Consider the following 24788-nt stretch of genomic DNA (forward strand, 5'->3'; position numbering starts at 1 on the left):
TCATCCACCAGGAGGCGTTGTGTGCAAAGGACATAAAGTTGAATGATATAATGGAGCCGGTAGTACGCTACATAAATTACATACGTTCAAAAGCTCTTCACAGACGTAAATTCCCCATACTCAATATACAAGTAAATTCCCCATACTCAATATACAAGTACAATAATTTTTTCCCATACTCAAAGATTTGAAAGATAAGCTAAATATTGTCACCAAAAAGTATGAAGCTAAAATAAGATGCTTATTACAGTCGTTTGAAAGCAGATTCCAGGACTTTGAAAATACAAAACAAAATTTAATTTATTTTGTTAATCCTTTCACAATCAGTTTGACTGAAATAATTAATTATCCTGCCAATATCTAGTTGGAACTCACTGAACTGCAAAATCATTCTGCACTGAAAAACCTTTTTGCAGAAAAAATATTTTAAAATTCACAAACTTCTTCAGAAGAATTTGGAGAAGAACGTACGTATGTTTGTGAAAAGTTTTTTTCTTATTTCAATTTTGTAAAAAATAAATACCGCACATCTCTAACTGAGGAACATATGTCTGATTTGTTGCTACTGTCAACATCTGAACTGACTCCTAACATAGGAGAATTATAACAAAAACAATGTCAGAAATCACATTGATTCTACCAATTACTTGGATTTAGATTTTTGTTACTTAAAATGTTGTTTCGTTATTTGGCAGTAGATGTTATTTATTTTATTATTTTAATAGACGACAATAAAATTTCAATGTGTTTATTTGTTTGTTGGATAAAACAAGACATTAAAAATGCTCAGGTAACAAAAATAGTAACCGTCAGTAGTCAGTGGCCCGCCAGTGACTTTAAAATCGTCAATTTTGCCCAACTGTTAAAAAGGTTGGGCAGCCTTGATCTATATGGAAGTGGTCTGATTCGATTCAGCACGAATGAAAACATAGTAAACGATATCTCACTCGACTTAGTTTGTAAACACGTATTTTTCAAAAATCCCCCTCCCCCTACAGTTCCACCACTTTTTTGGGGCGGATTTTGCAAATCTTAATTTATACTGCCCATAAGAACGTATGAGCAAAGATTCATGAATGCAATAATTTTGTACATTTCGACACTATTTTACCTGTACCATAACGAAGTAGTAGCTATACAAAATATATTAGCGATTTGGTTTGAAAAAAATGCTTTTAGTGCTCATCAATCGTTACTAGTAAAAAAACTTTATGTACAATTTGGTCCGAATAAGTGGAGGCTGAGATTCGTGGGGTTGATTATATAGCTCTATTCGCCAGCGGGTTTACAGAGTGCAACTGAGCAAAACTTGGTAAGGGTGGCGATCAATAAAATTGGCATAATTTATTTCTAGGGCTGTAGGGCAAGGAGACAGGTGGCTTCAGGAGAGGGGAGGTGCCCTCCTTTATCCCTGAGAAAATATACCTTTTCATCTCGCCAGGTATCACGTGCATACATGAAGACATTCATAAATACATAATGCCTACGTGGAAGGGTTGAGAAAGGGGGAAAAGGAAGGCTTTATTCACGAGCTTATAATGCTATTTATGAAATAACTGAGTATTATATCTGTGAGTTATTATTTTGAATAACTTCGCCTAATTTCAACAGAACACAAGATAAGATAGAAAAGAGATTACTGATGTCAATATATAACAAATGGATCAGTGCAAATGGAAATATCCTAAAATACACTAGTTAAAACCCAGAAAGCCACCATGAAAATTATTCTGTATGTCTCTGTAAGAATTAGTACTGACGAAATCTTTAACAATCTTAACATTATGTAAATTAAACAACTCTATTCTAAAACAATACGCCTTAATATTCATAAATACAAAACATAAGAAATAACAACTAGTAGGTAAATTAGAAACACTAGATATCAGGGTCAAAAACATATCTAATAAGCAAATACCATGTTTGAATTATATTATGGTACTAAACAATACAACAAAATCCCACTATCATTAAAAACTCACAACAATATTATAACATTTAAATATCAAATAAAAAGCTGGATACAAAACGTAGAGATCAGAAATAGAAAATGTACTGACACCAAATGCAGACTAAAATCGAAACCACTCACTGCATCAAAAAATACCATGTAATATATTTACAATTATTTCAGAAAAACACTACATAACATAATATTTATAATCACTTCATATTATTCACACTACTTAAAAAATTATAATTCGTAAATAAAATCCTGAGTACGGGAGATCCCAGTGAGAATATCATTATCTCTATTTTTTGCTAAAAAGGAAGATTAAAAAATATTTATTATTTTTTTATAATTGAAAGTCCATTTTTGAGTAGTCGTGCCAGAAGTTTGGTTGTTTTAAGAAAGAATTTTCATCCTTTTACGAAAACTTTTGTAATATTAACTTATGTAATGGTAAAAAAATCGACTGGTTGCAAAATGGGTTTCTTTGAAAAGTTGGCAAACAGGGATTTATATGGACAAGTTTTTGATTTAGATACCAACATTATTTATTCAGAACATGGCTAAACGGGGTTAGTCCTTCCGAAGGAATTGTTTGGGTTCCATTTATCATATTGCAAAAACAAATACGGAAATGCTTGAATTATGTTTGCCTTATTGGCATGAATAAACACAAAGCATACATTAACAAGTTCCTTATATTATTTCTTTGATGGGCGGACATAACAGTATAACTGCATTTTTGACCATTTAACGATTTATATGAGAAAATGTGGCTTGTGTATGCCGGATCAATGGTATTAACAGTATAGTTACACCAGTACTCAAAACATAAATAAACAACTTTGTGCCTATTAAACTAACTTCAAATACTTGAGAAAATTGGGTTCATAATAATGTTTTTTTGCTCTCCTGAAAAGTTACACTTTTGCAGTTATACTCTTATGTCCGCCCATCAAAGATTTATCAATGCCAAATAACTTACACATGACGCATCTGGAGATCTGGAACACCGAAATACATACCTAATAATAATAAAACGACAATTTAAATAACGACGCGGTTTTTGTGAAAAAATCACCCCATTGGCTATTAAAATATATCGAGCTAGTGGATGTCTTCCTCGGGCGTCTCCGACTTCTTCCATCATTTACTACTGTATACCACAATGTTAGGTACTGTTAAAAAAAAACATTACATCGATTTTAATTAATACCATATTGCGTTAAGTATTCCTCGGGAATCCCTGACTTTTCCTAAAACACTCCTGGCGTCAATAAGAACAAACGTTGAAATTTTCAGCAATGTAAGTCGAATAATTTTCGATGAGTTTTGCGAGTGCAAACATACGCAAACTAAATTTTTATATATTTATTTTTTTATTTTTTTTATTTTTTATTTATTTATTTTATTTATTAAAAGTATACAATACAGAATATAGTATATTATATAAAGCATCGTACTCCCAGGAGTTAATAAACTCATTGCGGGAATGATACGCATTACATGAAACATATAGTTGTATGTATTAAATGGACATATGATGGGACATACACAACATTATTATTTCAGATAGTCATTAATAAGTTGAAGTTTGAGCATGTTAGTTTGGATCTTTTTACATTGACTTGCACATTTGATCTCGTTGGGTAGTTGATTATATTTTGTGTGAGCTATGTATTCTAGGGATCTTAGTCCATATTTTGTTGATTTGATTTTTGGTATATGAAGTTTGTTGTGATTTCTTGTGTTGTGTTGGTGTACGTCGCAATTGTAATAGAGTGTAGTGTTGGAATGTGCCGAGTGTTGAATTACTTGTAATATAGTTTTCGTTATTTCAAAAGTGGGAATGGTATTAAAAGGAAGTATTTGGGTGTTTCTGTAGATGTCTTTGACATGTGTGTCCCAAGGTAGACTGAAAATATTTCGCAGGGCTCTATTTTGGACGACTTGGATTTCTGAAATCATTTTTTTTGTAGCAAATCCCCAGATTCCGGCGAGATATATTAGATGTGAGTGAATCATAGCATGGTAAATCGATTTTAATAGAGAGGGAGGAAGTAACCCGCGAAGTCTATATAAAACACCAGTTATAGGAGTAATTTTGGATAGAACATGTTTAAATTGGTGATTCCATGTGAGTTGTGAATCAATGAAAAGGCCAAGATATTTTGTAACATCAACCCTTTCAAGGCGGTTATTATCAAGACTTATATTAAGACTTACATTTTTTTTATTTGCAAACAGTATGTAATGTGTTTTTTTTATGTTTAGGCTAAGTTTGTTTAATCGCAGCCAGTTTGCCAGGCAAGCTATATCCCTTTCCATTTCCTTTTCAAGTTCGTTTAAATCATTATTGTGATAAAGAATCACTGTGTCATCTGCATAGAGTTGTATTGTACCCTTAAGTCCCCATTTAGCAATATCATTAATGTATATTAAAAATAGCAATGGTCCAAGTACGGAGCCCTGAGGCACGCCACATTTTATCGTTCCCATGTTGCTTGTCCCTTTTCCAACAAAGGTCTGACAGTGTCGATTAGAGAGGTAGCTACACAGTAACTTCAGGGGAGTGCCTACTATGCCTAGGTGTTCTAGCTTCTTTAGTAGTATCCCATGGTCAACCGTATCGAATGCCTTTTTTAAATCTATAAATAAGCCTGCAGCATGCTTACCCTGGTCTATATGCTTTTGGAGGGCGTATACAAAATCGAAGGCAGCACATTTTGTGTTAGATTGGTTTCTGAATCCATACTGTTGGGATGCGAGTAAATTGTTTGATAAGAGATATTTAGTGAGCCTAAGCTTAATAACCTTTTCAAAAACTTTAGAGACGACAGATAGGATGGATATAGGACGATAATTAGAAGGATTTTTTTTGCAATCATCTTTGTAAATCGGAATTATTTTTGCTATCTTTAGTTGATCTGGGAAGATTCCACTATCCAGGGATTGATTAATAAGAAAAACAAGGTGGTCAGCTAATATATCTTTGCAAAAGTTCAGGTACACTGGTGTAATTCCATCTAAACCTGGAGATGCATTAGACTTTAGTTGAGAGATGATACTGAGAACTTCTGTTTTATTTGTTTTGGCCATGTATAAGGACTGGATTGCTTTTTGATCCGTGTTTATAGTGATAGAATCATCTGGATATGATGCAATTGTGGCTGCTAAGTTTTCCCCAACTGATATAAAGAAGTTGTTAAAAGTTGAAGCTATCTGTGTTGGGCATGTTATTTCTTCATTCTTAATGAGAAGACATTCAATTTCATCTTTCTGGGGTGTCGAGCTATTTGTTAGAATTGCATTTATTATTTTCCATGTCTGTCGCGGATTACGCAGGTTTTCTTTAAATATAGTCGTGTAGTATTTGGTTTTAGCATATCTTCTATAGTTGGTAACTTGATTTCTTGTTTTATTTCTCAGTGCTGTGAATATATCACTTTGCTGATTTTTTTTCCAGAGTTTAAACGCATTGTTGCGCTGTTTGATAAGTGCATTTAATTTTGCATCAAACCATGGAGTATTACCCCTCCGTTGGTCTCCTATGCGTAACTCAGATTTATGTTGGGATGATTTTATTGCTGTTTTGATGTATTCATTAAAATTATTATAGTTTTCATTGGCATTACTGGTGGTTTCGTGTGGAAAGTTGTGGGATTCTAAATATGTTTTTAACATGTTTTTATCGGTTTTGGTGTTGTTTGAAAAAGAATGTATTCTATTATTAGTGTGATGTTTCAAGCTGTTTTGGTAATCTAATATCAAAATGTTATGATCACTTAGGTAGGCATCTATATTTGCAGTAGTTGAGGAAATATTTTGTCTGTTTGAGATGATATGGTCTATTAGAGAAGTAGAGGTATCTGTTACTCGTGTAGGATAGGATGTGTTACATATGAAACAGTTGTATGAGTCTAGCGTGTTGATGTACTTAAGAGATGTATTATTTTTTTGAAGAATGTCAATGTTGAAGTCACCAAAGATAAGGGTATCATTTCTACAGTTATTTAAAATAGATTCAAGATACATTAAGAATTCGTTAATGTTTGAGGTAGGCTTTCTGTATATAACATAAATATTTAACGGTTTAAAATTTCTATTACGGATATTAATTCCTAAGAAAGAATTTTCACTACAATGTTTTTCGATAGTTGTAGCATTTAGTGAATGGTGTGTGTAGAGAATCACCCCTCCTCCTCTTTCATTGGTGCGAGACGCGAATGTACTTTGGTAGCCGTCGATGTTGAAGAAGCACTCCTCACCATCTTCCAACCAGGTTTCGGATATTGCAAGTACGTGTACAGTGGGTTTGATGCTCTTTAAAGTTTCTTCAATCTCGTCAATTTTATTTCTGATACTTCTCGCGTTAAGATACATTATTCGAAGGCTATTTTTTATTGGCTTATAGTCTTCAATTTTCTCATATTTGTATTCATTTATACTGGCCTGGGTCCCGGATGCTGTAGTTACAGTTGAGTTAGCCATAGTCAACTCTCTCCATTGTGCGTGACATCATTATGGCACGGTAGGGGCAGTCCCTATCGTTTGATCTGTGTTTTGGTGCCTCAATTTTGCCTTTGGCCATTTTAAAGCAGTTCCAGCAACGGAATTCTTCTTTTTGTTCCTTTTTTGAGCATTCAGATGATTTGTGTTCACCAGCACAGTGTAGACAACGATCTTTTGATTCAGTACATCTCGCGGCGGAGTGACCGTATCCCATGCATTTATAGCACTGCATGATTGGGCAGCTGTCTTCGACTCGGACTCGTTGGAAACCTATATTTATTCTTTCTTGTTTTAACATAGCTGAGTGTACTTCTTTCTGACTTCTTTATATTAAGATTAGATCTGTTTTAACCTTGATCACATGTCTGCAATGATAATATTGCCAAAACCAGTCTATCACGTGCTCCAGTAGTACTTCTTTACTGAACAAAACTTTTGCTTTCCGAGATAAACTTGCAAATTCAAACATTTGCCGAACTCTGCATATTTATAAAACAAGAACATCTGAATACAATACTTCAATTTATATCCATATGCAGATTTTTTTTAACTTTCTGGTGTAAAACCCAACTGTGAGTATTATGCACGTAGTCGTATTTTGAAGTAACAATGCTTGGTTACATACATTGAAAGGACATTGACTGAGACGCTATATAACAAATTAAATAGCTTATTTTATGTTTAAAAGTTTGATTACATGAAGTACGAAAAATTACTCTTATTTCGGGCATACTAGACACACCCACTCGTGTACTGTAAAAATTGTATTCCTTTTTTACATTTGATTCGTATTTAAAAAAAGCTAAAAACCTTTCATAGACAACTACGAGTTAAAACATAATCTTTTTAATTTAGTTTTAGAGGAGTTAGATTCTAACTTCTCTAACTGTTAGAAACTCGGAAAGAAGAAGAAAATCGTTGGATAAGTGGCCAATTTTTTTCCATAAAAGAAGGTTACTGCCCCAGACGCGAAAATCACTTTTATTAGTATTTTGGTATGTTTTGAATCGGGGTAGCAAAAAATAAAGCGCTCTTATAGGGAGAAAACTTATAAAATTAAATAATTTAGCCGCCCTCTTTGCACCATATTATATTCTCAGTTTAAAAATCTTGACTAAATTTAAAAAAAAATAGGCAATGTAACTAAATTAAAAGGAACGTCTGCGCGGCCTTTTCCATACGAAACTTAATTTTGGTTTTGAGGCAAAATACCCAACCATTGTAATAATTTATTTTTTAAAATTAAAATGTGTAGCAAATATCAAGAACGGATGTGGGATAATTGTTTTTTAATTTATAAAATTAAGGCAATTACAAAATTAAATTTTTCATGATTTTGGAGACAAATTTGGCAATTTTTCGAGAGTCAATAGTAATTATTAAAAAAATAATCCTGCTCAACCTACTAAATTAATATAACGAAATATTATAAAAAATCTTCCAAATTTGTGCTCCAACGTAAATCTGTCGTTTGTAATTTAAGTTTAAGTCTATCAAAATGTAAACATAAAAATAATGGAAAAAATAGTTACTAAAAAAAATTGTCATTGATTAAAAAACATTTGCTAAAATTGCCTTTAAAAGCATGAAAAGTGGAATTCTTTAATGACCTGTACTTGAAAAAAAAAATATTACTAGATGTTGTTGATTTAAAAAAAATGATTTTACAGTTTGGTTAGTTATCTTGGCCTCAATTCCAAATGTAACTTTTGTATGAAAAAAGGCCGCGTTCCTCTTAACCCCGAAGAGGAATGGCTCCAAATGAATGGCTAAAATGATAGGTTAGTTCAGGTTAGGTTATGTTAGGTTAGGTGTGTTATTTGTTTATTCTTAACTTTTCTTCAATGTTCTGTTTTGTCTGTGTTTGAAGGAAGGAAGTTTGCGGACACACTGTTAAAGAGAATTGGACACTCACGCCTAGGTTCGGCTTCCACCACAGACTCCAGGAAGTCCTGGGGGGTCATGTACAGCTGGCCGTCGTACTCCACGGATGCGAACTTGATGAAGCGCCGCTCGCGGGACGTCAGCTTTACGGCGCGGGCCAGGGTCTCGTCATGCTAAGGAAAAAAGAAAACGAGGAATTAGCTAAAGATTACACAAGAAAATTAATTAGATCGATTAAGCAAGCCCAGGGTATGGAGTATGGATATCATCGAAACCATCGACCAAGTGTTATCTAGAATGGGCGTGTTACCATTAAAATAAACACCTAAACCAAAATATTGGCTCAAGAAAATATTTATCAAAAAGAAAGCGCAGTCGAAAGATCGGAAGGTGCATTGCTTTTTACCTTTTGTTGGCCTGCACGGTGAAAATTAAAATTATAGCAAGTTCATTCCATGAGCGTAAGATCATTTTTCAAACAAGAATTTGAGGCAGTTGGCAATATTTTCGGTAGGTGCTCTCTAGGACTTTATAATTAACAATTTAATCAGCTATATGAATATTTTCAAAATAATATATCTTTCGTTCAGCAAATTGCGAAACACTTTTGCACAAAATGAACGATTAGCATACGTTCTTAGAAGCTTGAAAAAGCTTACATCGAGTTGGGTTATAAAGTTCATCTCTACGCTAGTTACGCTATGCCTTTCAGGTCAGTTATTGGCGGATAACATTAAAAAATTACAACACGGGATTAAGCGAAAACTTTTTGATCTGTTTTATGTTGTAGGGAACTTGCATTTTATCTAGGCAATCGAAGCGAGGCATCGAAATTCGACGGAGAGTTGTATTATGAAATTTCTCCTAAGTGGTGATATTTTTAGGTCGGAATTAGGTATAAGAAGGTTAATCTATTGTTATTATATATCGATGGTCGAAACAGTATCAACTGAGGACTGACCTGGAGAACTGAAAAATTTTAGCGAGGAGTAAACAACGAGCAGAAGTACGGGACGCTCAAATAAAACAGGCTAAAGAACGCAAGAAGGATAAAAAATGGCTTGCCGACCTGCATGTCAAACGCAATGTATCTTAAAACAGACCTTTCTCAATCGACAATGTCCTAACCGGGTAGATATATTTCTGCTGGTTTTACCCTGTAATGATACAAAATCCAAAGAACGAAAGAACAAAGCCGCTCGAGAGTATGAATTGAATCCTAACAGATACTGATAAGAGGAATGGCGAACCAAAAATTAGGCCCACGTTAAAAAAAGTGACTGAAAGGGATAATGATCGGAAGATCATCATCTAATCAAAGCTAATTGGATAATCAAAAGAAGATATTATTTATTGTTTTGTGTTTAATTCGTAGAACTCCATTTAATTTTTTTATAAATTTAATTTAGATTAAATTTGATAATATTATTATTAAGTTCTGCAAGTGTTTTAGTTTTTTATTATTGTGACAGCTGTTTCGGCTTACAAGGCCATTTTCAAACTGTTTGAAAATGTTTTGAAACAGTTTGAAAATGGCCTTGTAAGCCGAAACAGCTGTCACAATAATAAAAAACTAAAACACTTGCAGAATTTAATAATAATATTATCAAATTTAATCTAAATTAAATTTATAAAAAAAAAATAAAAAAAAGAAGATATTATGCTGATATGCTTTTAATATGAGTCTTCTAAATGTTACATATACTTAAACAACGGCGTTTACGTAATATTTATAAGTAGAGGTTGAACCCAGTGCATTCATGCTTTTTTATGCCCCTCATCGATTATTTCAAAAACAATATTTCAGGGGCAATAGCTCAATAAATTCAAATATTTGTAATTCGTTTTTATACGCAAGCTTCGCCATATTACGCATCCGCAATGTTTAGTCTACAATTTCTTCACATATTTGATGCAATTATTTAGCAAACGTCTGTATTATGTAATCGTAAAATAGGTGTATTTTCTCGCCCCAGACTTCTTCCCGATTCTGGGGCACTTACGTCCGTTCTGTTGACGATGGAGGGAAGGCATAGACAGAAGCAATGCCCGGACGAAACATCTCTGTTGGAAGCTGTTCGATTGACTTGTTTATTAATTTATTAGCTCAGGCAAAGTGCGGATACTGAGAGTTGCTGAGATCATCAGAGGCTGAGATCTCGTACTAACCAGATTTCCGCAAATATTCCAGGTGTATAGACATCTTGTATTTTTAAATTATTTGTTGTTTTCAGTGCGTTGAACTTTGGGCGAGTTAATTTTGAATCGTTTCTTCTAAGATTTTGGGCGTTGCTGCGTATTATGAGATGGATTATTTGTTTATCCGATTCACAGACATAGGAATTAATAGACGAGAAGATAATGGCGAGGGGTAAAATCAACTGTTGAAGAACGAAGGGAGTGAAGCTGACTGTGATTCGTCAATAAATCAATCTGACTGTAAATAGGCATCTCGCATTATAATATCACCATTTACTTCTTAAAAGTAAAATCTGCTTTTGAATGAATAGACATTTTTACATGGGAGCGCAAATTACTCGCCACGTTATGAACAAATTTGCGAAGTCCAAATTCGGCAAAAAAATTCGGTTCTAGTTTCAGAGTCGAATATTTCGTTTAAGTATTTAGTTAAGACACTTTTATAAATGTTCATAATTTACTTCCCAGCAACCAACCAGCTTTGTGTTTCAGACGTTTCTCGATGTGATAGTAACAACTGATTCATATTATACGATGTGAATATGCTTAAAATAAAGTAAAATAATGCTTATATATGGAATGTAATACGACAATTGGGTTTATTCTCTTTTTCACATCTATTTTTACAAGTTTTCATAGGACAAGTCAACATTTTGCCGTGTTATTTCGTAAAATGAACCGATGATGCCTCGACCATAGTTCGCACAAGAATGATGACGTCACGTTTTCAAATTTCACTTGAGGCCATACGCGAGCACAGTCGGCTCCAATGGAACCGGTATGGGGAGTGGGGATAATACGCTTTTAATCACTTAGGGCAGGTCTACTAATATTCATATGTCTATGATCCGATTAGATTATTTTCAATACGTAAATCAATCGCACATTATAAGCAGTGCAAATAATAATGGGTTGATGAAGTTCGTAGCTTTTTTTGTTTGACCTACGTCAATGTCATGAATCTGTGATTTTTGAGATGCCTTACTACAGAAATAGACCATCGTAATGATCGTAAGTCAAAATGGAGTGTCGATTACATAAAATCGACATGTCCCTTTATTCCCTGAGAAACAAAGAACCCTCCATACAAAACATGGTATCCATCTATGTAGTTTATGTAAAATACCACACTGTACATCATACTACGCGCAAAACTCTTTAATAGGACGTATCTGTAAAACTCACAATACCTTACGGGGATGTAGACATTAACTATAATTTGAAATCATATAAAATGCAGCTCACTAAATTGACAAGATAAAAAACTTTGATTTCGTGAAAATTATACCATCATTATCCGTAGTTTATTTTATTGTTTTGAATAATATAATAATATAATAATGCGAAAACTGAATTTCTTTACTTCTTTATAGTATTATGTACTTCTTGTCATTTGTAATATACTTTGTAGGTATATATACTAAATCAACATTTAACTTATTGGAACATTATTGGTCTAGAACATACGAATTTTTATTGTTTATACTTTATCGTATGACTTTTTGTTTCCTAAATATATAAATAAAAATAAAATAGCTAAAGTAAGGTCGTAGGGTATTTTTATCTGTCGAGTGGAACAAGGTAGGTAGTATAAAGGTACTTTCGATTGCTTCCGAGGAATCTAACCATAAAAAACGCATATATATATACGCATAATAACGCATTTGTATCATTGACAACATATTGTTAATGATACAATAAGGGATTATAGAGCTGATTTTGCAACACTAAATACGATAAAACTGCTGTTTAAAATTGGATTGACGATTTCTTTATCTGCAATCTACCGGATCTCCTAAGTTACGAAAACTTAATACTACTGCAATGATGGGAATCAATCGTAAATAATGTAGAATTGTATACGAGGCATATCCAGAAAGTAAGTGTACTGAGGCTCTCACGACCGAATGAATTTTATTTTCGATATGTTGGCTACACTTACGTGTAGCCTGACTCTTCCCCTCCGCAACGAGACCTGTTCAAGGTCAGTACGTTGAGAAATGTCAACGCGACAACACGTTTCGTGAAAAATGTCAATTCAATCTCCCGCCAAATGCGAAATACGCGGCGTCATCCGTTATAATAATAATAACATGGAATTTATATAGCGCAGTTTAGTGTCATTTCACTTCAAGTGCGCTTAACTACTCGTATAACAAACTTTAAAAAAAGTTAATTCAGTATTAATGGTTCTTAAAATTATTCTTACAGTGTGCCTTACCCAATACAGATCTAATATTATAACACTAAATACATTGTTTATACAAAGTGATGACAAAACTTAGAATAACAATAACAGTAGGACAGGACAAAACACGAATATTAAAACTAAAACATAACATAAAACAGGAGGCAGTTTGTGCTCAGAAATGAGAATTTTCTGAGCAGACACTTTCAAAAGGTACAATAAGGAGACAACCGAAACCAAACAATTACCGGAAGTTTTAGAATATGGCTTATTATAAAATATTGAAAAGAAGTTAAAATTTATAAATGGTAAGATTTTTTAAATAATTTTGTTTTTAAAGCTCGTTTAAATTCAGCCAAATTCTGGAGATTAGTAAGCGCTGAGGGAAGTCTATTCCAGATGAGAGGGCCTGTTACACTAAAAGAACGATCATAGTAAACAGCTCGATTTGACATAGAAAGTTCGATTAGACGATTACTAACATCTAGATCTGCTGACCTTAGAGTAAGCTGTCTATTGCTTAAGTTTTGTCGGATACATAGTTCCGATATATATGCTGGCGCCATTCCTTGCAATGCTTTGAAGGTCATTAAGCAGATCTTAAACTCTATTCTTTCAGGGCATCGAAGCCAGTGAAGGCTATCCCTTAGAAGTGGGGTTATACGGCAATACTTAGATTCACCAAAAATCATTCTTGCCGCAGCATTAAAAACTGACTGGATTCTATTGATTTGTTTCTGAGGTAGGCCGGCATATGCACTATTGCAATAGTCCATACGTGAGACGACGAACGAATTTATGAGTGACTTTGCTCCATCAGAGGGAAGGCATCTCCTGATTGATTTTATCTGCCTTAAATGGAAAAAACCAGAACTCACAGCTTTTGAAATTTGCGATTCAAGAGAAAGAATATTGTCCATAGTGAAACCTAGAAATTTTATTTCTGCAGAAGGGATTATATCAGTATCCTGAATACGGATTGGACTGAAGTCAAGGAGAGCTTGCCTTCCAGGGGAAGCTATCCACATAAATTCTGTCTTTGTGGGAATTAGTTTAAGTTTATTGACAGAAATCCAACTTGAGATTGTGTTAATGAGGCTAACCACCTCGTTTTTAAGGACGTCTTTTTCGTCAGGAGAACAAAACTTGAAAATCAAACGATCATCTGCGTAGCCTTGTGATTCAAAGCCAGCTGAGTGAATTAGTCGTTCAAGACGATTCGTATAGAGAATGAAGAGAATGGGGCCTAGGACAGAACCCTGGGGAACTCCAAATTCTATGGGAGTTTCAGGTGATGTACATTTATTGAATGTTACTGAGGCTACTCGTCCAGACAGGTACGATGTCATCCATTGGAGTGCATCACCTCGAACGCCAAATTCGGTTTCAATCACATTTAGTAAAATACTATGATCTACTGTGTCAAATGCCGCACTCATGTCAAGAACAGATATCAAACCCAACTTACCTGCTTCCATCCCGATGATCAAGTCTGAAACAACCCGCAAAAGAACAGTTTCCGTTGAATGAAACCATCGATAAGCGGATTGATTTTTGGCAAACAGACCAGCGGAGTTCAAGTACCCCACTAATTGTTTGGCAACGATTTTCTCAAGCAGTTTTGATAGGAATGGTAGGTTGGATATTGGCCTGTAATTATCTGTATTATCAGTATTAAGATTTTGTTTTTTTAGTATTGGCGTTATAATTGATTTTTCAAGTGATCCCGGTACAAGTGAATTTACAAGAGACTTCCGGATAATTTCGGTAATTACAGGTGCTATATCCGGGAGACATTTCTTATTCGTTATCTCGTTTGGAAGGAAAAACCTCCGTTTGAGGTTTATAATGAGGTTAAATCTGCATATATGGTGATAAAGCTATGAATTGTATGAGTGTGTACAAGTGGTATCGCGAGTTTAAAAACGGTTCTCACCTCTTCACCCTCCACCAAAAAGTTCAAAACCACAATTTCAGCCAAGAAAATCGTGGCATCCGTGTTTTGGGACTGTCAAGGCATAATTTTGATTGAATATCTGCCTCAAGTGGAGACCATCAACACTGCAAGATACTGTGAGACCCTAAAAAAATTGCGGAAGACGATTCATAACAAGAGGAGAGGCATGCTGACAAAGGGAGTCAGCCTGCTGCACGACAATGCCAGACCACACACGGCCAACGCCACGAAGGAACTGCTTGCTTCGTTTAAATGGGATATCCTGAACCACCCTGCGCATTCCCTTAACCTAGCACCTTCAGATTATTATCTCTTTACCTCCCTGAAGCTGTTCATGGGTAGAAAAAGGTTTTTAACCGACGAGGAGGTAAAGGAGGAGGTAGAAAAGTGGAAGAAGGTGTTGGCGGGAAACTACTTCGAGGAAGGCATCAAAAAGTTGATCCCCCGCTTCACCACCTGCATTGAGAGGAATGGCGACTATGTCGAAAAATAGCTTACATATGTACTATGGTAACCATGTAATTTTTTTGTTTCAATAAAAAAGATTTGTAACCTACAAAAATTCAGTACACTAACTTTCTGGATACGCCTCGTACCACTGATTATTTATAAAACTACTGCAATGCTGGGAATCAATCTTAAATCATGTAGAATTGTATACCACTAAATATTTATAAAACTACTGGAATGCTGGGAACCAATCGTAAATAATGTAGCATTGTATACCACAGATTATTTAAAAATATAGCAATGCTGGGAATCAATCGTAAATAATGTAGAATTGTATACCACTGATTATTTATAAAACTACTGCAATACTGGGAATCAATCGTAAATAATGTAGCATTGTATACCACTGATTATTTATAAAACTACTGCAATTCTGGAAATCAATAGTAAATAATGTAGCATTGTATACCATTGATTATTTATAAAACTACTGCAATTCTGGATATCAATCGTAAATAATGTAGCATTGTATACCACTGATTATTTATAAATTTAAAAAATATGCATATTACATTTGACTCGGCTCCGTGAAGCTATTCCAATAATAATAATAATAATAATAATTGGATGACTTGTATAGCGCCGTTTTTGTGCAAAATCACCTCAAGGGCGCTGTACAAACTTATAATACATTTCTACAGTGATCTATGTTATTACTTAACTTTTTATGGAGATAATATACAGTACAATACTTACCTGGTAGATCACTTGAGATTTACACTTAATTAACATTATCTAATTGTTTATTAGCGAAATTTAGATACAGGATTTAGGATTGAATTGGAAAATTGAATATAACTGGACGTTCTCTTAGGAATGGTATATTTAATTTAAGGGTACGACAGCTTAAAAAGGTAAGTTTTTAGTTTAGACCACTGACTCAGTTATTTTTATTTTTATTTTTTTTATTTGGTAAAATATTTTTTACATTTTAAGTTTTCCAGTAATATAGGCCTCACTGGGTGACTTGCCCGTGCTGAGGCCTTCATATTAATCCTTCTTATTGCAAGTATTCTGTAAAAATAATACAGGGTATCAAGGGACGTACTTGTCTTACATTAACTTGTGATTCGTGATATTATGAAGATTTAAAAAATGTTTAAGATTTTTTTTTTAAATTTGAAAAAAAAAAGAAAAATTTCGGTCACAATTTTTACTCCAAATAATCTCAGGAATCACTGGTTAAAGTAAGTCAAAGACGTCCCTTAACACCCTGTGTAACGTAAAAAGGTTGAGTAAGAGATTCGAATAACGATACAAATAATAGATTCTAAAATTAACTTTGTGTCAACATAATATTATAAAGGAATGTAAGGGATTCACCAGAGAAAATTAAAAAAAAATTCACTTAACTTTCAATTTACAATATTCGAAGCGGGTGCACCTGGAAGAAAAGCGCTTTAATGAGTCACATGTCAGAGTTGCTGCGCAGCATTCCCATCTAAATCAAAGCGGCATCTGCTCAAACAAGGACATAAATTAAAAGCCTCAACGAGTCTATTAAAGTTTCGCGACGCTGCAGGACGCGAAAATGCAAGACATTTGGTAAATTCGCTCGGGAAATGCTACGGGTTGGGACGTTGGAAGGTGCGGGGAATTCATCAGCGGCCGCGCGTGTCGTTGGTGCGGTGCGGCCAGAGATTGATTAGCCCTGGAAAATAAACCAAATAGGGATGGCGTTGATTTTCTTCGCGTTTTTTCAAGCTCGCGGCCGATTGTGAGATAGTGGTGGGGAAGATAATAGATCGACAGGAAAATTGCGATTGCAGACAATGGTCAATTTGCTAAAAGATTGCTGACCAATATTCATCAAGGCCATACGTAGTAATGCAAAATCACGTGTTTTTGGTTTGAAAATATGGTCGCCTAGAAATGTTTCAGATGCTTTAATTAAATACTGCGAATAGAATACATCTTGGCCTTTGAAAAATCGAGTATTTTTTAGATAAATCTTTTTATAAGCCCAGAAAAAAATAATGTAAAGCCCTAAGAAAAGTGCTTTAAAGTTCGAAATCTCATACTTACGAACCCATTTTCGGTTATGATTTTCTTGTATAATGTGGTAAATTAAGTTATTTATAAAATGATCGAAAAATAAATAAATGTTTATTCCTGAACATCCACAAAATAAAATGAAAGGCACTTTTTGGCCATGTTTTTTTCTTGCATAAATCAAAACAGGCGGATGGTGATAAGCGGGAATTTAAACCTTATCGCCATCTACGTAAGGGTTGTTATTGATAGCGGCTCAATTTAAAATATTCCACGAAGTACTGCATCGCCTTAAATAATAAAATAATCTCAAGACTGATTAAAATCTCAATAAATGTAAGAGTTTTCGAAAATTGTCGTAGAGCCTAATAGGTTGTAGGTTGTTGTATTATTTATTTATTTATTTGTTAGAAACAAACAGCTTTTACATTATATACAATGATAGATATAAATATACAAGTTAACTGAAGTCAAGCCACAGAAGTTTCTTATGCTAAAGTTCATTGGAAATGAAGTTTTAATATCTTAAAATTAATTTGGTGTTAAAGGAAGGAGAGAGGAAGAGGAAAATAGGAAGAGGATAGGAGGTGCTCCCGATACATTCCATACTCATATTAATAATCGATCGTACGCATTACTTCATACCGATATTTCTTTAGGTTATTACCAAAAATGTCAATGCTGTAAAATTTTGTATTATATTGTGCACATATACGAGGAATTGGGGAATTTTTTCGAATGTTTGTTCTACACGAGGGTAGATAAAATAAATCAGATTGTCAGGTTGATTTAGACGGAATATGAAGATTTATTAAATTGATAAGTTCTGGTGAGTCCAGACCATTATTTAGGATTTTAAACAATAAGATTTGATAAAAAATTAGAAGGTAGTTTATAAAGCTCTCAGTCCATGAAGGCAATGCATAGTGACTTCCTCTCTATAGACATATGTCATTGAGGAATAAATGCGATACGATTGAATCTTGGCATAGATTACTCAAATAAAAATAATTTTTAATTTGAAATATCGATTCGGGGATTATCATTAAAAAGTCGTCCCATTTCTACTCGGAAGAGAAATGCAGTGGATGCAAATTTCCCTAAACGCGCTTGACTCCCGACGTGTGACAAATCGTTCTACTGACTTTTTATTCTACTGAGACAATTTGTTTCCGCTCATTTATTCTACAGTTCTTGTTTCACTTATACATTAAAAAATTCCACAAAATAAAGAATAATAATATTTGGATGATTTGTTTAGGGCTGTTTTTGTCAAAAATCACCTCAAGGGCGCTGAAGGCAAAGACGATTTTAAATAACGTATTCTAAGTAATTAAATAACGGAATATGCAATTATAAATAAATAAAGCACAGGTCTACAAAATCATATTAAAGGAAAATATTCAGTAAACTCAAAATACGTATGTATTTATTACTTAGAAGAGACTAGAAAAACTATCAAATTTCTGATAAATTTGACTCATGTCGACCGCAAAGATTTAAAAAAAAAACAATAAGCTAACTTTAACCGATGTATTATACAAAAGGAGCAATGTCTACCAGTACGGTTATCTCCAGACAAAATTCCACTAAACCATTCAACATAAACATCAAACAAGATTTACACAAAATCTGCTGATGCCGAAAATAAATACAGCTTCCAACAATGACCTCATTACATGGTAATAAAAGTGCACAGATGACCTACCACAAAATATCAAACACATACAGGGTGCGGCAAACAGACAGCGAAGTTTTGAAGGGCTTATAAAAAAACAGCAGTACTTACAGAAATGGGGTTTATTTAATTTAATTCGGTACATCATGCAGTTTTATGCACCAAGTCCTGAAGATGACATCAGTAGCTCACAGATGAAGGCGATTTCTGTTTTTGGCTGCATTTTGGCACATCTCGACGGGGTTAGTGGCGATTTCCTTCAAATTCGATCCATGAGTTCTTCCAAGGTGTGAGGCTTATGTCTAAAAACATTTGCCTTCAGGTAGCCCCAAAGGAAAAAAGTCGCAAATTGCAGCCGGAAGGTCAGCTGGGAGGCGACTAAAGAACGACCATTTTCAAGAAACGTGCGGACACAAACCACGGTAACGACTGAAAACGGCACGACCTCCCGACACAATAAGACCCCTCCCAGGTTCATACCCCCACCACACGAGATGTACCGGTCCATCCAAACTGCACTGTTTGTTATGCTGCACCCTGTATTTTAAGTACCAACAATTTAAGTGATCAAAGTTTACAACATAAAAAATGGCCTCGCTAAAAAAATATCACTACGCATCTCTTAACAAAATTCGTTTACATTAAGGTTTCTGTGTTTACTGTGTTGTTCGCGTTCTTCAACTCTACAACACGTATTTTTATGTATTAGTAATTTATTTTAAATTTTACTGTTTATCCCTAAGTAATGGGAAAACCCAATATCGTCCAACCATTCTAGCTTTTAGGCTGGAAGAAGGATAGTTAATAAGATAGGACAGGAGCAGATATGCTCCTCACGACCTTCGTGTTTGCTAGTTAATTGTCCCTCTCGGATTTTTCGAATTTTAGTAAATTTCGAAGCAAATATTGATATTCTTCAATCGAACCCTGATCAACTGATTGGAAGTTAATTGCGCTACACAACCAACTATTTAAATAATGTCGGCATAAATTCATTATATTATGTACTGAAAATAATAAGAACTATTTATTTTTGTATTACGGTACGTACTCACATCACAACCGAAATTGCTTGTGTGGAGGGACATATTAATTTAGAATCACCCTCTGATATCGACATATTATCATTAATAATTAGTGAGCAAAGATTCAAGAGGGAAATCCAATCGTCTGCATGCAAATCTTTGTAAGGTTTGTAGCGAACATTATAAATTCTAATATGTGGGTATTTGTGTATTAAATAAAGATTATTTGTAAAGAAAGTATACAGATATATATTAAATTCATCACTAACACGAAAGGAATGCAAGATATCAGATCCAATCATCACATACGATTAGGAGTGGTTGTTATAGACGATACAGAACATTGCATATTTGCACTACGCCAGAAGATAACAACTGGTACTCGAACGGAGGCCCCCCGCATTGAAGAATGATGAATGTATTTCACTTCTCGGCGCCACCAAGCAATCTCAGGCTAATGAAGGCCCAACTAAGTGATTGGCATCAAGATGAAATATCGCGGCTTAGGCGAGTACAAGCCAAGGGTCAAGAGCACTGAACAGATAATCCCTAGAAGTGAGAACCATACTGTAATATCCTTGATAATAGTGTATGAGCTCACTCGTAGATGGGACAAGATTATTCTATTAGGTTACCCATAGATGGCGTTAGCTGTCGAGAATTGAAAAATAAGGGGTTCAGACAATTCCATTCGCCTGCTAATTAAGATTCAGAGCCATTTTTAATCTATCACAATAAAAGTCCTAGTGTTTTGTTGAAGCCGGAGTTTTATTGTATCACAGAGTTAAGAAAACCCCAGAGACACAATACATTTCGATTTGTAAGAAAACTGTTTTCTAGACCCTGGGCCTCAGGCAAGCCAATGATTATATGTTCAAAAAAGAATTTTGAAGTCTAAGAGTCTTAACTGTCGAGACAGAGAAACCATGTCATTCCCAATTATTGTGGTATGTTGAAAGGCTGTGGAAGAGAGTGGGAATGGAAGGAAATGGGGAAATGAAGGTTAGAAGGTTAGGTAAGGTTAGGTATCTGGGCATCAAACACGGCTAAAGCTATTTCCGGCAACGTTTTGATTCTGAATGATGGTCTTTGACCAGGGAGATACCAAGAGTATCTGCCACTCTCTCTCTCTCTGCCGCAAATGAAGTCATATACCTATATTTATTTACCACACAATACACAGACATTCCAACAACACATTTCTATCGGTTTAGCTCTTCAGTGGTCAAGATGCTGAAATTAAAATCCGTACAAGTTATATTCATTATCGGATAACGCTTGAGCAACAAAAGCACTTCGCCGTCAATCAATCGAAAATTATGCGTGATATGTAGTTTGGAAGAATGTCTTAGCTTACTTGCAGTAATTAAACACCGTTACTAGTGGCTTAATCTCAAAATCCAACCATCGCTGAAGATCTCGAACTTAAGGTACGATTAGAGATTGAATTTCGTCACTGAAGGTAGGATTTGAGATTTAATAATTGTTGATCACTGATGATATGCTCACTGAAAGTATGTTTGATTTTGAATTGTTGGTCACTGAAGATCTAGCACTGTAGATCATTGAATATCTGGTTACTGAAGGTATTATTAAACTAATGTTTATAAGATATAGTTTTTTATGTGTAACACAAACGATGGCATATTATTAAAACCAATCAATTATTTTATTTATTTTTTGGAATAACTTAGTAAGTAAAACCTCAAATTGTAATATTTAATTATTGAAGACAATATTAGCGATTCCTAAACGAAAATCTGAAATACAAAATAGATACGGTCACATCTAGGACTCGAACCCAGGACCCTTGCCTTGCCGGGGCGCCGCTCTACCAACTGAGCTAATGGGACCTTATCTCCTTCGGTCATATTTAACTGTATCATACTTCGAATAAGAACTACCAACATTGTCTTCATTTTTCTCACCGCACAGTTTTATTGGCAACTATCTTTATGCATGATCGCAAGATTTAACCCTAACTAAATGCAATCTAGACGGTGTCTCTTATATGTGACCGTGTCTTTTTCTGATTTTTCTGTTTCAGATTTTCGTTTAGGAATCGCTAATATTGACTTCAATAATTATTCGCCTGAAATACCGATACAAATTGAAAAAATCTCCCGGGGAAGAATAAAATGTTATCCTTTGTGTTATCCATAAAAAAACCTTGTAATGTAATACATCTGTTGATCATTAAAAATAATAATATTTGACAAGTCAAAACATTTTACCAATATAATATAGATATAATATATTCTGACGCCATCTAGTGGGGAATTCAGCAAAAACAAAGTCTATCTTACAAAATATAAAGTTGGTTGTTTCCAGGGGAAAAAATGTAATATGCAATAGTTGTTGAATGAAAAATACTAGTACACATTGAATTGCGAGTTTGTAATAAGCCGACGTCGCTTAATGGTTAGTGCAGCTGACCGGCAATCAAAAGACTGCGGGTTCAAGTACCGTCGGCGGCGTTTATTCTTTATCGGGATTTTATTTTCAAATTGTATGGGTATTTCAGTTGCTTAAAATAAACTGAAGGCATGATAATAGAGATTGAATCGTTGGTCACTGAAGGCGTGGTATTTGAGACTGAACTGTTGGTCACTGAAGGCGTGGTATTTGAGACTGAACTGTTGGTCACTGAAGGCGTGGTATTTGAGACTGAACTGTTGGTCACTGAAGGCGTGGTATTTGAGACTGAACTGTTGGTCACTGAAGGCGTGGTATTTGAGACTGAACTGTTGGTCACTGAAGGCGTGGTATTTGAGACTGAACTGTTGGTCACTGAAGGCGTGGTATTTGAGACTGAACTGTTGGTCACTGAAGGCGTGGTATTTGAGACTGAACTGTTGGTCACTGAAGGCGTGGTATTTGAGACTGAACTGTTGGTCACTGAAGGCGTGGTATTTGAGACTGAACTGTTGGTCACTGAAGGCGTGGTATTTGAGACTGAACTGTTGGTCACTGAAGGCGTGGTATTTGAGACTGAACTGTTGGTCACTGAAGGCGTGGTATTTGAGACTGAACTGTTGGTCACTGAAGGCGTGGTATTTGAGACTGAACTGTTGGTCACTGAAGGCGTGGTATTTGAGACTGAACTGTTGGTCACTGAAGGTATGATATTTTTGATTGAATTGTTGGTCCCTGCAGAAGGCTTGATATTTGAGATTTAATTGTTGTTCACTGAAGATCTGGTCACTGAAGGCATAATATTTGAGATTGAATTTTTGGTCACTGAAGGCATGATATTTGAGACTGAAGGTTGGTCACTGAAGGTATGATATTTGAAATATGATAGTTGGTCACTGAAGGTATGATATTTGAAATATGATAGTTGGTCACTGAAGGTATGATATTTGAAATTTATCTGTTGGTCACTGAAGGCATGATATTTGAGATTTAATTGTTGGTCACTGAAGGCATGTATTTGAGACTGAAGGTTGGTCACTGAAGGAATGATATTTGAAATTTGAAGGTATGATATTTGAAATATGATAGTTGGTCACTGAAGGTATGATATTTGAAATTTATGTGTTGGTCACTGAAGGCATGATATTTGAGATTTAATAGTTGGTCACTGAAGGCATGATATTTGAAACTAAATTGTTGGTCAATGAAGGTATGATATTTGAAATTTAATTGTTGGTCACTGAAGGAATGATATTTGAAATTTGAAGGTATGATATTTGAAATATGATAGTTGGTCACTGAAGGTATGATATTTGAAATTTATGTGTTGATCACTGAAGGCATGATATTTGAGATTTAATAGTTGGTCACTGAAGGCATGATATTTGAAACTAAATTGTTGGTCAATGAAGGTATGATATTTGAAATTTAATTGTTGGTCACTGAAGGCATGATATTTGAGATTTAATTGTTGGTCACTGAAGGCATGATATTTGAGACTGAAGGTTGGTCACTGAAGGTATGATATTTGAAATTTGAAGGTATGATATTTGAAATATGATAGTTGGTCACTGAAGGTATGATATTTGAAATTTATGTGTTGGTCACTGAAGGCATGATATTTGAGATTTAATTGTTGGTCACTGAAGGCATGATATTTGAAACTAAATTTTTGGTCACTGAAGGTATGATATTTGAAATTTAATTGTTGGTCACTGAAGGCATGATATTTGAGATTTAATTGTTGGTCACTGAAGGCATGATATTTGAAACTAAATTGTTGGTCACTGAAGGTATGATATTTGAAATTTAATTGTTGGTCACTGAAGGCTTAATATTTGAGATTTAATTATTAGTCACTAAAGATAGCTCAAATCATTTTAAGCTTCTACAAGAAAAAGAAGAAATTAAATAAGATTGGATTTGGACAAATGGACATTTTTTTATTTATTAAAGGAAAAAAGTACAAGTAATAAGGTTTACAATTTAGAATGACAATATTTAATACTACTCTTCTTTATTTCGCAATCATATGAGAATCGAACTCTGCAGATCGAAAATAGGCAAATGACGATCACACCCAAATCGCGGAATAATATCCGTAGAATTATTTACAAATTACAAATAATTTGACTCATAAATTTATTGTAATGGCTTAAACGATTTTCCATTCTAAATTCACTTTCAGAGATCCGTAGAATAAAAAGGCTTTAAGCTAAGTAGACACTTTGATAGTCGATTTAATGATATATTGACAGAGAGAGAGGGAAATCGGCTGGGCGCTGATTAATTTACGTATCTAATGAGCAATTAATAGGCCCGATGAACTATTTAATGCGGCTGGCTCTGCGGAATGAAGTTTTCAGTAAACACTATAAGATAAACTTGCGGTTCACAGAGTTCACGGTCATTCGTGGGTGAAGGTTAAACTTGAGGTCAATTCCTTATTTCACTATACATATTACTTATACAACTTT

The 24788-nt window shown here is 34.5% G+C and overlaps 1 protein-coding gene across 3 annotated transcripts in view; it reads right to left on the reverse strand.

Moving 5' to 3' along the window:
• Positions 1-24788, reverse strand: part of MICU3 (Mitochondrial calcium uptake 3) — a 223592-nt gene that overhangs the window by 33832 nt on the left and 164972 nt on the right. For all 3 annotated transcript variants that reach the window (XM_089640227.1, XM_089640226.1, XM_089640228.1), the window contains one exon: positions 8379-8520. In XM_089640227.1, coding sequence (XP_089496353.1) covers positions 8379-8520 — 142 coding nt within the window. The remainder of the gene's footprint in view (positions 1-8378; positions 8521-24788) is intronic.

The sequence above is a fragment of the Hesperophylax consimilis genome, chromosome 15 (assembly GCF_061612785.1).
Source record: "Hesperophylax consimilis isolate HC1 chromosome 15, BYU_Hcon_1.0, whole genome shotgun sequence".
Classification (NCBI taxonomy): Eukaryota; Metazoa; Arthropoda; class Insecta; order Trichoptera; family Limnephilidae; genus Hesperophylax; species Hesperophylax consimilis.